We start from the raw sequence: 14,200 nt of genomic DNA on the forward strand, positions 1-14,200 counted from the left end.
ATTGGTTTCTTCATTAGTTTCCCAGCATAATCTGATCAGTCTTGTATTTATTTAATCCTATTTCTTTTTTTACTGACTGGTTACCAAAGAAATTTGAAGGGGTGGTAGGTAAGTAATCATTAGTTTTAGTGACATTTTTCTGGCCTCACTGAACAATTTAGAACAATTTACATTTTTTGATAAGTGACTGCAGGTTACTGGAATTTAAGCAAATATATTTGAAGAGAAAGTCTTTGCACAAGTGAGAAAGATATTTTGTCCTTGAATGCGAGAAAATCACTTGTTTGATTAAGAAGTACAATGTTGAGAATTTCCTCCGTAATGCTTATTATTTCCATAATCCAGTTACTTTAAAAGAAAGACTGAGGGTTGTTGGGGTTTTTTTTTTTGGCATTTAGATTTATTTTTTGAGAAGAAAAACAGCCTTTTTTAAAAAACACACATTATCAGAGAATAATGTGCTTGTCTCATAAATTTTGTGGAAATAGGAGCTTTCAGACTTAAAAGCACTAGAGTTGAAAGAGACAATTAGCCTTTAAAAATTTTTTTACCGGGAATCTACCTAAATTGTACTACATGTTTTCCTATTAAGCTGTTACTTAGGGACTTCCTGTTTGTCCCTATACCACATGATTCCACATTATTATTACGGGTGGTTCTGACTATCAGCTGTTTCTCCTCTAGGTATCAGTTTTGAGCAGCCCCCTTTCCTTTCTAGTATAATCGCTTTGAAGTCATTCAGAGAAAATCTCTATATAACTTAACTCTTCTCATATTTTATTTATCCTTCCATCTTAAAAGTTGAAGGACTAATGAACCAAGAATTAAAATACCTAGATTCTTATTCTTTCTCGGTTGCCATCTTTGTGAACTTGGGCAGGTAATCACATCAGAACCTCAGTTTCCTCATTTGGCAAGTTATTTGTCAGAATAACTAAGTTGATGGTGTGCTGTCACATGCTACACGTTGCAGCAGCCAGGTTACAGACCTAGTCCCAGTGGCATGGTTCACAAGGGCGGAGTGGCCTGACCCACAGGCTCACCGGACTGCAAAGCCCACTTCCTTCCCATCCAACTGCTCTGCCTGTGGCACCACCTGCTTGGCCTATTTTACAGTAGGAAGATGCAACTCAAGTAACATAACGCAGACAAAAACATTTTGCAACCTGTAAAGAGCTGAATACGTATGAGCTATTTTTATTCCTCACAACTTTCTCCAAGAGCTGACCTTTCTGTAACTGCTCTGGAGTTTTATGATAGTTACTTTCTTTGTGATTCAGAGGTTTAAAAAATATGTTTTCTGGAATGACAAGTGTTCCAGAATGCTAAATAGTTATATCATATAGTAGTTGGTGTTTCTCTTTCCACTTTCTAACTTCATTTTGGGGAATGAATTGAAACACTTTCCAGCATACTATGAATAATAACCAAGTTTTAAATATGTGATTTCCACACAACCATTTTTAGTAGAGAAGTAAAAAGTATGTGAACTGATGAGGCTTTTTAATAGAGAAGTAAAAGTATATGAATAATCGGGATAAAGACATACTGTTTATTTTCTGTTAATAAAATCTCCTTGAGAAATAAATTAATAGAATAACTTGTATTTTTTCATCATCTTACAAGGGAAATAAAAATTTAAAAATTTTGGTCAGGCTGTATACTATCTGAAACTCATGCCCTTTAAGCGATGCATAGGCTATTTTAGGTAGATACATTTTGTTGTAGTCATTTCATAAGATTAGAAAAATATTGTTTTCCTCGTATTTCTTCTTCCAGAAAAGGTACAGTGTAGTGCTGAGTAATAAGAGATGTTCTTCAGAATAGGGGTTGTTTCTTGATATTTCTTTGAAATTAGGGAGAGATTTTTAAGTATAGGAGTGAATCCAGAGCTGGAAATTTTTTCCCTGATGTTGATTAGGGATGCAAAGGTAACAGCTAGAAAGAAGTTCTTGGGCTAAGGATCATTCTGCCTCTGTGTTATAACAGCAAGGTGATGCATTTGTTAAAAAGCCACAGCTACACACAGGAGGAGAACACAATCTACTTTAGGGATCCTTTGTACTGGGTAGTCAGTCTCTGAGTAACCTTTGTTTTTTTTCTTGTGGGAGTATTTAAGCATTTAAACAACCAGGAGGGTAGATGAAATCTAACTAAAGTCAGCTGATATAAAACAGTACTTTAGTTGTGTTGCTTTCTTTTTTTTTTTTTGCCTTCTTATATCATCTTATTGATTAAATTAATTATCATATTTGGAGCCAAATACATGATTACTGGTTTTACTAGGACTGGTTGTGTCAGCATTTGAACTTTCTGATAACCATGAGGAGATACTACCATATTTCCTGGGGTAGTACCTTTCAGATTTGGGTTTACAACTAGAGAATATTTTCAGAACATTACTGCAGGTTAATTGCATCAAAGTAAAATTTGCTATCAATTAATACTAATGTCTAACAACTATAGAGGAATCTTTTTGGTCCTCAAGGATCTTTGCATTTCTAAATTTCCTTCTAGTTTTTTCCTTTCCTTATACACTTTTTTTAAAAATTTTTAACATCTTTATTGGAGTGTAATTGCTTTACAATGGTGTGTTAGTTTCTGCTTTATAACAAAGTGAATCAGTTATACATATACATATGTTCCCATATCTCTTCCCTCTTGCGTCTCCCTCCCTCCCACTCCTTATACACTTTAAATATTGTTTTAAATGAACCTAATTGTATAAAACAGCCAAACTTTTACAAAACAGCATAGACATAAATATTAAAAAATCAGTTTAAAAGATGTAGGAATTTTGGATTTCGAAAGAGAGGTTATTTTTTCCCTCTGAAAGTAGTGTTAAAATGAAAGAAGATAGAATAACTTAACATGTTATCTTCATATATGAGTAAAGAAAAAGTAGTCTTAAAAGTGCTAGTTACTATTTTCCTAAGAATTAGAGCATTTATTAGTTCTTATGGTGAATTGCTTCTTTTACAATATTGCAGATAAATAAAATTTGCCTACTAAAATCCTGGAAATGCTATTTCTTGATGAATATTGGTTTATGGATTTATTTTTGATCAGATATTCCTGACATCTTATTTTTATATATTTCAGGGAACTCGAGGTCATATCAGCAATGGGTGCATACAGTCAAGGTAATAATAAGCCGTCACAGTTTCTTTCTTTTTCTTTCACTCTAACATATATGGGAAAATGTTCAGTTCAGGTATACTGTTTATGTTTATGCTGTTTATTGGCAATATTCGAAATGTTTCTATGTTTTCTTACACTTTAAATATTTTTATTTTATGCTTATGGTTTGTTGCTACTTATAAAGAAAATTTTAAAATAGAAAGCTTTTGTCTTTCCGTTTTCAAAATAAATGGCTTGATCTGGAAAGCAAGATTTTACTGTCACCTTATAATATATTCCAGAAGAAGGAGTTAGGCAGAGTGGTAGGATTTGATGGGGGTTTTATTATTTCTGGTAATGTGCTTTTGTTAATATGATTATTTAAAATATAAAACTCTCTGTCACAGATTGAGACCTTACTACAAAACAGAGAAACAGATGATTGTCTTTCTTTTTTATTAAACTTTAAATATATACTGGTCATATTGCCCAAGTCTGCCTAAACTGCAAAGACGAAGGGATTTTATTATGCCAGTTAAAAGAACAGAGTAGAATGTTTACATTTTGTGTGAAATTACTATAGCGTATATAAAAGCTTGAAAACATCCAACATGAAATAATTTTGTAGGTCTTTCTTTAAGCTGTGAGTAAAGCTCTTTTTCTATACTATTAATAATGCTTTGTTTTCAGGACAATCTGGCCAAAAATTTTTAGGACTGTGTTTCTGTTTTTCCTTTGCAGAAAGGAGGTGCACTACTCAACACAGCAATGACCAAAGCAACCCCCGCTGTGCGAACAGCATATAAATTTGTAAGTTCCCTTTGGTGTTTTAAAAGTTCTACTGGTAAAATTTTATAACATTTTCCTAGATGATAAACATGTAAATCCAAAATCTTTTCTATTCTCCTTTAAATAAGCTTTTTAAAAAATTTAGAGTTAATATCGACTGAAGCAAACTCAGTTATTAAAATTGTATCATTGTCCAGACAGGATATTTCCTCTGTATAATCTAAAAACGGCTCTTCATTTTATTTCAAAGCTATCAGCAAAATTGTGCCCTCAAATCGAAACAGTCCATGATGAAGAGCCATTTTTAAAGATTTGATTCTTTCATTTAACAACATATTTTAAATTCTCATTGTGCACTTGAGGCTTAAGTAGAAAAACATTTTTAAAAATATGGCAAGTTCTCTTCCCTCAAAGATACTTTGACTCTCCAAAATTAGAGTTCTTCAGTGATACCCCATGGCTTGTAGTAAAATAATAATGATGATACCAGTAGCAACCACGATAAGTAAATAATTAACAACCTAAAAATCTCTTTGCTGTGATAACTGAGACCCTCCAGGAGCCGGCCCCTCCTGCGTCCCGTCTCATCTCCCCGAACCCCTAGACTTGGTGTTTCCAGACCCTGAGCTCTGCTCATTTCGTGAATGCAGGGCACTCTCTTCTGCCTCTTCATTCTTCACAGGCCGTTCCTGCTGCTTTTGGGACATCCTTTTCTTGGCTTCTATCCACCTACTAAATTCATCCTATAGACGTAGTTTAGACATTAGTTCCCCTCAAAAAAAAAGTCCCAGCGCCACACAAAAAGCATTTATATAGCTCTTCTGTGCTTCCACAGGACCTGTGGACAGACCTCTGCTTCAACACTTGTGTCTGTGCACCTGGTATCTATACAGGAGACCTGTAGGAGCTGGTGGGTTGGCACTCAGCAAGGCTTTCTTTGAAAATTCAATAGGTCATATATATAGTCTGTATTTCTAAAATTATTCTGGGCATTAGTTTTGATTTTATAAGAATTTATCTTCACATGCTTTCTCAGTAATGAATCGATGTGATTGAATTAATGATAGAATAATATGTTTTGATAACTTTAGAACTTACACTCTTTCCCTGACTTACAGTTTTGATATATAGGTAGCCACCATTTCTGTTTAAAAAAATCTGTTTCAAAGGTTATGTTTTATAGTAGCGAGGCTAATCTACAGAGTGGATTCAAAGATACGGAACCAAATCTCTGAACTATCTGAAGCCTTATCAGGAAGTAAAAGTAAGAAGAGGTGACGTTTTGTCTTAGAAGTGTCAGCCTCTGCCTTTGTTCAAAGCCTTGCTAGGAAAGCTCTCTGAGTAGATCGCCTTCTCACTCTAATTAATACTGGTGGTTTGATCTATATACAGTTTTTGAAGAGATGTTAATTTTTCACAATGAAATAGCACATAGCTGCCATGTAAAAAAAATCGAACTAATGTTGAGCCTCGTTTTCCACATTTAAGATTCTAAAAAGGTGTCACAGTCAAGTACCCTTCATTTTGATTCCTGAGAGAATGCTCAACATTTTCCTTCAGGCTTGGAGAGGTTAGATTTTAGTTTTGCTAAATACGTGTTCTTCTCCTTAATTTCACTCATATCTTCCATAAAAGCACAGAGATAGAGCAAACATGTTCAAAACCCCACTTGTCATTTAAATTTGTATCCTTCTAACCAGTATTTTATTTTGAACCCTGCTCAGCAGAACAGTAAAATATTTCAAAAATTTAAAATTCTGCTCTTTGGAAGATTATTCCCTAAATTAATTTCAGGCGAATTAGAGTATTTAGAATATACTTAATCACTTTTAACATTTGTCTTGTGATCAGGTTGAACATGAATCAAGAGGTTTGGGGCAAGTAGATAAGTCAATCTGTGACCTTCATGGTTGTACCGAAAACTCTTCTTTCTAGACTGCTCATATTCTGAAATATGAGCTCTGAAATTCCTCCTTTGACCACAGATTGCTATGAACAAAATTCCCAATTTCTCTTGTATGGTATAACAGGATTTATTTACCTTGAAGTTCTGTAGATAATACATTTTTAAAAACCCTGGGAACCATGTTTTTAACTGTTTTATTCATTCAGCAAATCACTGTCATGATCTAGGCTTTGTACTGGTTATTGGAGCAGGGCAGGCACTGTGAGTAAGAGAGGGGCTGTCCCTGCTTTTATATTTGTATTGCTGTGTGACTCTCGGCGCTTTGGACGCACTACAGAGGTACCGAATATGTATTCATTGAAGGAAATAATGATTTTGTCCTAGACTTAGAACATTTTTCTATCTTTTGTTTTTCCACGCTAATAAGGAGCCATAAAGAAAACTCGAGTGGACATACCTATCTTCTTACACATCTAAAAGTAACAGCAAAGTGAATACATATTTGATTTGGCTAAAAGATTTTCTGAGTCAACTTTCTTGTTAGGTCTTTGCATTCTAAATTACTAGCCAAAGCCGTATTTGCTGGGTGCTTTTCTGCAGAGAATACTTGTTTGTTGATAAGTTTCCACTTGATAAATTGAAAAGGATCGAGAGATCCCGTATCCCACCTTCCGGAGGGTCTGAAAGAGGTCAGTGAGGGGGAGGTGGACAGCAGGCGTGTGAGTGAATCAGCACAAGGATGGCTGACCATGACTGACACCTCACTCAGCTCTGTGCATTAGAAGCATCTGAACGATGAGTGTGACTCAGGTGGGTTTTGAAAGAATAGAGGATATTTAGGCAAACTAGAATATAGTCCAAATGTGAGTAAAGATAGGTGCAAATTTGAGGAGATTAGAACAGGAACATTTTTGAGGGGGGTGATTATGCATTTTTACCTAACGGGAATGTAGGCATTAATATAGGACCCTTGAAATAGATTCAGTGGCTTTACCACTAAAATAATGCATGCAAAAATGCTCTATTGATTCTAAAGAACCATGGAAATATAATTTAGTGTTATGTGGCTTTTCAGATAATCTTTTAGATTATCTTTTGCCTCATTTACAATAACGAAATCTTTGTTTTGGTTTTGCCTCATTTACAATAACGAAATAACTGTTTAGTTCAGTTCAGAACATTTCTTGAGCAGTTACTGTATGCCAGATGCTTGCTGAGTACTTCGGATATTAACAGGCCCCTCTTCCCCTCCGTGAACTTGGGAAGACCCTTCCTGGAAGTAACTTGGCTTCATCTGCATGACCTGAGTCTGTGGAATAAGACTCACAGTGCCATTTCTTTCGTGAGGCTTAGATTCGGTGGATGTATTTTAAAAACCTTAGTTTCTCCTTCTTCTTGGGAAGAAGTTGGACTTGGACCTGGATTTGAATCTAGGCTGTGGAGGCTTATACCCTCTGAGTCACTTTCCTTATTTGTAAAGTGTAATAATCATAGTACTAACTCCACAGCGTTGTGATGATTAAATGAGGTAAAGCATGCTCGGTACCCAGCGCACAAACGCCGAGGAAACGCAAAATAAATGTGAATTTCTTTTCACTTCTTCTGTGGGTGGGAATTTCCAGTGGGAATTGAGCTTTTCTGAAAGCCCCCCGTGGTCTTCAGTTCACTCACACGGCACGGGAACCACAGCGGGACCTCACGGCCTCCGATGCTGGAGCCAGGTTCCCCTGGAACATGAACAGAGCCTTTAAATTGTTAAATGACTTGTAATTTTTTCCAGGAAAACTGTATATGACATAGACACAACAAGACTCATGTCTGCCTATAAAAGCACTTTGTAAAGTTGCCTGAGTTTCTTCTTTTGTTTACATCTTTATTGGAGTATAATTGCTTTACAGTGGTGTGTCAGTTTCTGCTTTATAACAGAGTGAATCAGCTATATATATACATGTGTTCCCATATCTCTTCCCTCTTGCGTCTCCCTCCCTCCCACCCTCCCTATCCCACCCCTCTAGGTGGTCACAAAGCACCGAGCTGATCTCCCTGTGCTATGCGGCTGCTTCCCACCAGCTATCTATTTTACACTTGGTAGTGTATATATGTCCATGCCTCTCTCTCACTTTGTCCCAGCTTACCCTTCCCCCTCCCCGTATCCTCAAGTCCATTCTCTAGTAGGTCTGTCTTTATTCCTGTCTTACCCCTAGGTTCTTCATGACATTTTTTTTTCTTAGATTCCATATATATGTGTTAGCATACGGTATTTGTCTTTCTCTTTCTGACTTACTTCACTCTGTATGACAGACTCTAGGTCCATCCACCTCACTACAAATAACTCAATTTCATTTCTTTTTATGGCTGAGTAATATTCCATTGTATATATGTGCCACATCTTCTTTATCCATTCATCTGATGATGGACACTTAGATTGCCAACAAACACCTGAAAGAATGCTCAACATTATTAATCATTAGAGAAATGTAAATCAAAACTACAATGAGGTATCATCTCACACTGGTCAGAATGGCCATCATCCAAAAATCTAGAAACAATAAATGCTGGAGAGGGTGTGGAGAAAAGGGAACACTCCTGCACTGCTGGTGGGAATGTGAATTGGTACAGCCACTATGGAGAACAGTAAGGAGGTTCCTTAAAAAACTACAAATAGAGCTACCATATGACCCAGCAATCCCACTACTGGGCATATACCCTGAGAAAAACACAGTTCAAAAAGAGTCATGTACCAAAATGTTCATTGCAGCTCTATTTACAATAGCCTGGAGATGGAAACAGCCTGAGTTTCTTAAAGTCCAGACATTTGCCCAGATAACCTGCTGCTCTGATGTGCTCTCTCTTTTCCTTGCCCATTTGTCAAAGTTTCAGATTATGGCTGGGCGGTAGTCATCTTGCGGCCTCTTGTGTTTTTTAATAGTTTAGGAGGCGGAATAGGCTAACTGCTAGCCTTTGTATGATTCCTATGCAAACAGAGACTAATCGTGCTTTCACTACCTCATTTAGGTGTAATAGTGTGTGGTATGTGTCCCTGAAAATAGAGCTTTAGATTATAATTTCTTCTTTCTCTATATAATATGAAGACTTAGTAATGTTCGTTAAATGGGATCTCATGTACTTATTCCTTAAGTGTAATAGAAGCACGCTGAGCCAGACACTGGTGTTATCATTTCCTAGGCAAAGAATCATGCAAAGCAGGGAATAAAGGAAGTGAAGAGTAAGCTGAGACACAAGGTACGTCCTGTGCTGCTTTTCATTCTACCTTGATTCTTGCGTTAGTTTGAAGCTTATGCCTTACAAATCACACGAGATTTATGTTTCTAATGACTTTTGAAATATGCTTAGCCCTTTGTTCAAGAATGTATTTTTCATAACAAGCCCTCTGGCAACTATCTGCCATTCTCTATGCACCCCCTGAATAATCTCTTTATTGTCTGCGTATTTTATCACAGAGCGACCAAGATCTTCAAAGGTGCTTTAACAGGATGTATGTTTTCATAAAGTTGATTGCCTTGATATCACAATTGAAATTCTTGCTTCAAGCTGAGAATTTTTTTTTTTTTTAAAAGATGATCTTTGGTGCAGAATTAAGGCAGGAATGCCATCGTTTGGCTTTATAGGATCTTTCCAACAGTAGCTACTTTAAATTGAAGAATGTTCTTAATTTACAAAGGTGTATTTGAATCTGTGAATATTGCATATATGTGAATAGTTACGTTTATGTATATGTGTGTTTGATTTGATTATATATAATATCTTGGCAGATTTTATCAGTTGTTGTGTTTTGAATTTCTGCCTCTGGAGGGAAGAGACTACTTAAAACTTTCATTGTAGTAATGGAGAGTGAGCGATCTTCGTATAAATTTTATTGAAATTGTTCAAAAGAGTCAGACTGTTTTGGAATTTATTAATTCATAATATAGAAAAATGCATTTTCTTCCTAAATAGGTTTTTTTAAACTTATACCCCAAGTGTTATTTTGTTACTTGCATCTGTATTGGATACTTTATCTATTAAGCAAAAAAGTTTAGTAATAAAATGAGTATTTTAGAATAACCACTTGTATGCTTCTTCACGTGTAGGAAAATGAGGACGATTATGGGACTTGTTCTGGTTCTGTACAATATACGCCCGTCTACACGCTACGCAGTGAAAAGGGAAGAAACCTAGCAAGGCGTAAGCTTGCCCAGGTGAGGTTGTTTACCCTCCCATCTCCCAGATTCTGAAGTCACGCAATTCCAATCAATTCTTCAGGAAAATTTGGAACCCATTGATTTTTTCTATCAACGCAGAGAAACCCTGCGTTGACGGTCAAGGAGGTGAGTAGGTGGCGTCTGGGCCACGTAAGAGGGTCCTGGGAGCCCAGGGTCCAGGTCCCAGTCTGTACACACGTCACTGGGTCGTGTCCTCCTGGTGAGTGGAGAGAGACAGGGCAGTGTGTGGTGGCCCGGGACTCGGGGTAGCTTATTGATGGCTTCCTTTACTGCAAAGGTAAGATGAAACTCATACGTGGGGATTTGACTGCTAAAGTAATCTGTAGAAATGAGAATACGAAGTAATGTATGTCTGTCTTTTTCTAAAGTTAGATATTTTATTTGCTCTCAATAGTTAAAGCTTCTGCTTCTATCTAATGCTACTTAAAATATTGTCCTAAAGTAGGAAAGGGTTCAGGATCATAGCTGTATGTGTCTCTGATTTTGCATCATAAGTGCGTTGCTGCTTGTTTCAAGGAAGCAAAGTTTGCATACGCCGAATCATACTTTAAGTGGTCTTAGAAAACTAGCTTTTAAAATGAATTCTCAAGTGGATTATAGTTATGAAACCATGGAACTGGAAGCAGCTGCAAAGCTTCATTTATCACAGTCACCAAAGTTTACAGTTGAGGAAGTTGGTAGCCAAATGGTCCCATCACTTACCTGAAGTCCTGTAACTAGTTAGTGGCAGGGCTGGACGAGAGCCCACCTCCGGTGCTCAGGTAGCTCCCTGGATGTGCAGACACTCAGTGCAGGGCTTTCCTGTGTCTTTAGGAATGGGGAGAGGGCCCTGGAAGCGGTGCTAAAACCTCCGCCTTTGTAAAGAAGACCCATTCGTTTGGTTGTTCAACAGCTATTACGCGTCAGGCACCTTTCTAGGTATTTTGGAAAAACATAAAAAAATCTCTGCTTCAGGGGACTGTTTTTATAACATACAAAGTGCCTTCTCTATGATTTATCCATTTGTTAAGCCTACGTTTTCATACATTAGTATTGCTTAACTGCAGCATATTGGTCATGAATGCTAGTTGCATGACCTGAATTATTTCAATGAAATAATTATTCCACAAGGGTAGGAAACTTTTCTGGCTACCACCATTAACTGGAAAACATTCATTAACTTGTAAATTCGTGATGGATTTGCAATCAATTTCTTAATTTTTCTCCTTAGATTATATTAGATTAGATTTTAGGTTATCATGATAAATAGATTTTTATGTGAAAGAAATGTGGGAGTCTTTGTTACCTGCAGGATGCTTTAAGATAAAAAGCAAACACTTAAATTGGAGAAATCCCTGTTCTAAATGTCAGTTTTAAATTAAGGAAATTACTTTTCTCTCCTATTTAAAATTTTAAATCTGCCTTTTCTTTAACGTGGCACAATATTTTTATGATAATTTAATTATAAAATACATTACCGATTTCTGTTTTTGTTTGTTTTCTTTGAATTCCTAGAGACACAGTTTCTGATAGAGAAAATTATATTAGGTAATAGAAAACCTTACAGGATAATAGGTTACATTCATCACATACTTACCCTGAATCTTCATGGCTATCGTTTGCTGTAATACCATTCGTGTAGCTGTCTGCATTCATTAGTTAGCATTTTATGGTTTTCAGGTGGACATGACATGACTTTAACAAGAATTAAAAGAAGTAGGGCTTATTCTTCTGAGAATTATTATTTTCCTACTCGGTATATAGGAACTTGTTAAACCAACATATTTAGATTTATCGTGCAGGTGCTGGCAATGTCTGCGTAACAGTCTTCGCAAGTGATAAATGCCTGAGTTTCAGGCAATGTGTATACCCAGAATATGTTTCTTTGTATACATCTGTCCCATTATGTAAATAGGTACATACATCTGCGTATTTGTATTTTAACAGCTAAATTTTTTGAGTTTATATTTCCAACCGTTTGCAACCCAGTATCTATTGTAATTTAACTTTTTGCTTTTGCTTGTATTTCTTCTATCATTGAAATTTGATAGCTTTAGATTCACATAGACACTAACCAAAGAGGTAAATTTGGGGCCCTTTGGCAATTCTTTTCCTTGCTGCTTTCCACCCTTACTTTTTTTCCCCATAGCTGCCAGAATGCATGTTTTCTTGCAATACTAATGTTACTTCTTTGAGCTGAAAGTTATAGGGCTCTGAAATGATAGCCAACTTGTGGTCAGCAGCTTATTTATAAAAGCAGACCATGGTACATTCAAATTGAAATTGTCATCTAATTCCAGATCTGAGTTATTTCTTTAATTTCGTAGTGTTAGCAAACACATACACGTGAAATACGACAACAGCAGGACATTCGTTACGAGGATCTAGGTGTTCCTGCCTCCATGTGCTGGGGGGATTGGGACTGGAAAATGGGAAAAGCAGTCGGGGGAGAGTATCGACCCCACCATCTTCTCTGTCTGTCTCACCTGGTCTGTTCTCTCTGCGTGTTTGTTCACTGTGCCTTCTGTAGATTGGCTTTCTCAGCTCCTCTGTCCCTTCGGTGAGCTTGCAGGCCCTCAGTGCAAACAACTGCTAGAAATGGACCACATAGACATATGGCCACTCTTTTCTTTGGATTCCTTTCCCATATAGGCCATTACAGAGTATTGAGTAGAGTTCCCTGTGCTACACAGTAAGTCCTTATTAGTTATCTATTTTACGTAGAGTAGTGTGTATATGTCAATCCCACCTGAAACTAACATAACACTGTAAATCAACTATACTCCAAAAAAAATTTTTTTTTATTTAAATTTAAAGAAAAGAGAGAAATTGACCACAATTCCCAAATCCAGTTTCTTGAGGAAGGACGTAATCAGCCCCCATGGATCGGGCTTCAATCCTTGGCTCCGTCGACTCTAGCCGGAGAGGCCGGGAGAGGACCACGTTACCACAGACACTGGGTCGGTGGTGGGTGCGAACAGGGAAAGCAGTTCTCAGAGTAGGGGTTTTAAGGGGTGTGGCAGTATCTCAGAGGATTTCTGTGTTTCTCATTGCCTTGTAAGGCTATTTGCCAAGAAGTCATCTTTGCAAAAGAAAAGAAAAATCTGTAGTTTTGAGTGGTTAGAGGCTGGATCTTTGTCCCACAAATCTGAAGCTTGGTAAGTTTAAGGTCAGCCTACCCTGATGGGCTGCTGTGGCCTCCGTTCTCGCGGGAGAGATGAGCGACTTACGCCAACAAAAGGACCTCAGCAGAAATAAGCTTCAGATGCAATATTTGCACTTTGGGCAAAGAGATCAAGAGGGATCAGGCATAGTCTACTGCCTTTTCTTTGTGGTCTGGTATTGAGAAGCTTCCTTGGTTCACTTTTTGGAGATAATCCAATCTCATTGATTTAATCAAAATAAGATCCAGTATCCTGTGGAGCAGACAAAGTTGATGCTAGAACCATGTGCGTGTTGTTCTATGGTGATTCCCAAATGAGTATGTTCTCTCACTCCTATCTCCACAAGTTGTAATAATATTAGGATCTGAGCACATTAAGATTTTCAATTAAATATGGAAGCAGTTCTGGGAGTAGTTGGGTGCGGTTAAAGAAAGAACCTAGATATCAATAAATACGTCAGAGACACTGATGTTTATTTGTTTATATTCTACCTATTTCCAAAAATAAATTGATATCTTACAAAGAATCATAGAATAAAGAATTAAAATTCATTTAATTTAGGGAAGATTCACGGCAGAGAGAAAGTAAGTATAGTAAGAACCTAAGGCCCCGTCCCGTGCTTAGCAGCCAAAATGAAAAAGCACAGCTACCTTGATTCCTAATGCAGAGATTTAGAAAGCTGTTCAGGAGATTCATCACCATCTCAGGACATGGGGCTGGCTGCACACGGTCCCGAGGAGGTACCTGGCAAGGATCCCTGTGTCAGGAGACGGAAGGTCGGTTTTCTTTACTTGGTCTCTCCCATGCAGTCTCATGATGTGAAGCGCTCAGGCTCATCAGAACCTTCCTCAGAGCCCCCTCAGCTTCCTCGCTGTGGCCTCAGCTTTCACATGAGTGTTGAACTGCTTAAAAAGATGCAAAGGTTACAAGCAGAAATAAAGCCTAGAATACACTCTTTCCTTCGTTCTATAGCATCTCTCTCGTGTCAGTACTGGCTTCTCCGGAAGCAACCATATCCT

The 14,200-nt window shown here is 37.3% G+C and overlaps 1 protein-coding gene across 9 annotated transcripts in view; it reads left to right on the forward strand.

Moving 5' to 3' along the window:
* DENND1B (DENN domain containing 1B) overlaps nucleotides 1-14,200 on the forward strand; it is a 341,500-nt gene that overhangs the window by 290,537 nt on the left and 36,763 nt on the right. For all 9 annotated transcript variants that reach the window (XM_079925473.1, XM_079925475.1, XM_079925476.1 and 6 more), the window contains 4 exons: nucleotides 3,103-3,143; nucleotides 3,862-3,930; nucleotides 9,002-9,058; nucleotides 9,907-10,014. In XM_079925473.1, the coding sequence (XP_079781599.1) occupies nucleotides 3,103-3,143; nucleotides 3,862-3,930; nucleotides 9,002-9,058; nucleotides 9,907-10,014 (275 nt within the window). The remainder of the gene's footprint in view (nucleotides 1-3,102; nucleotides 3,144-3,861; nucleotides 3,931-9,001; nucleotides 9,059-9,906; nucleotides 10,015-14,200) is intronic.

Source organism: Stenella coeruleoalba, assembly GCF_951394435.1.
Source record: "Stenella coeruleoalba genome assembly, chromosome: 1".
NCBI classification, from domain to species: Eukaryota; Metazoa; Chordata; class Mammalia; order Artiodactyla; family Delphinidae; genus Stenella; species Stenella coeruleoalba.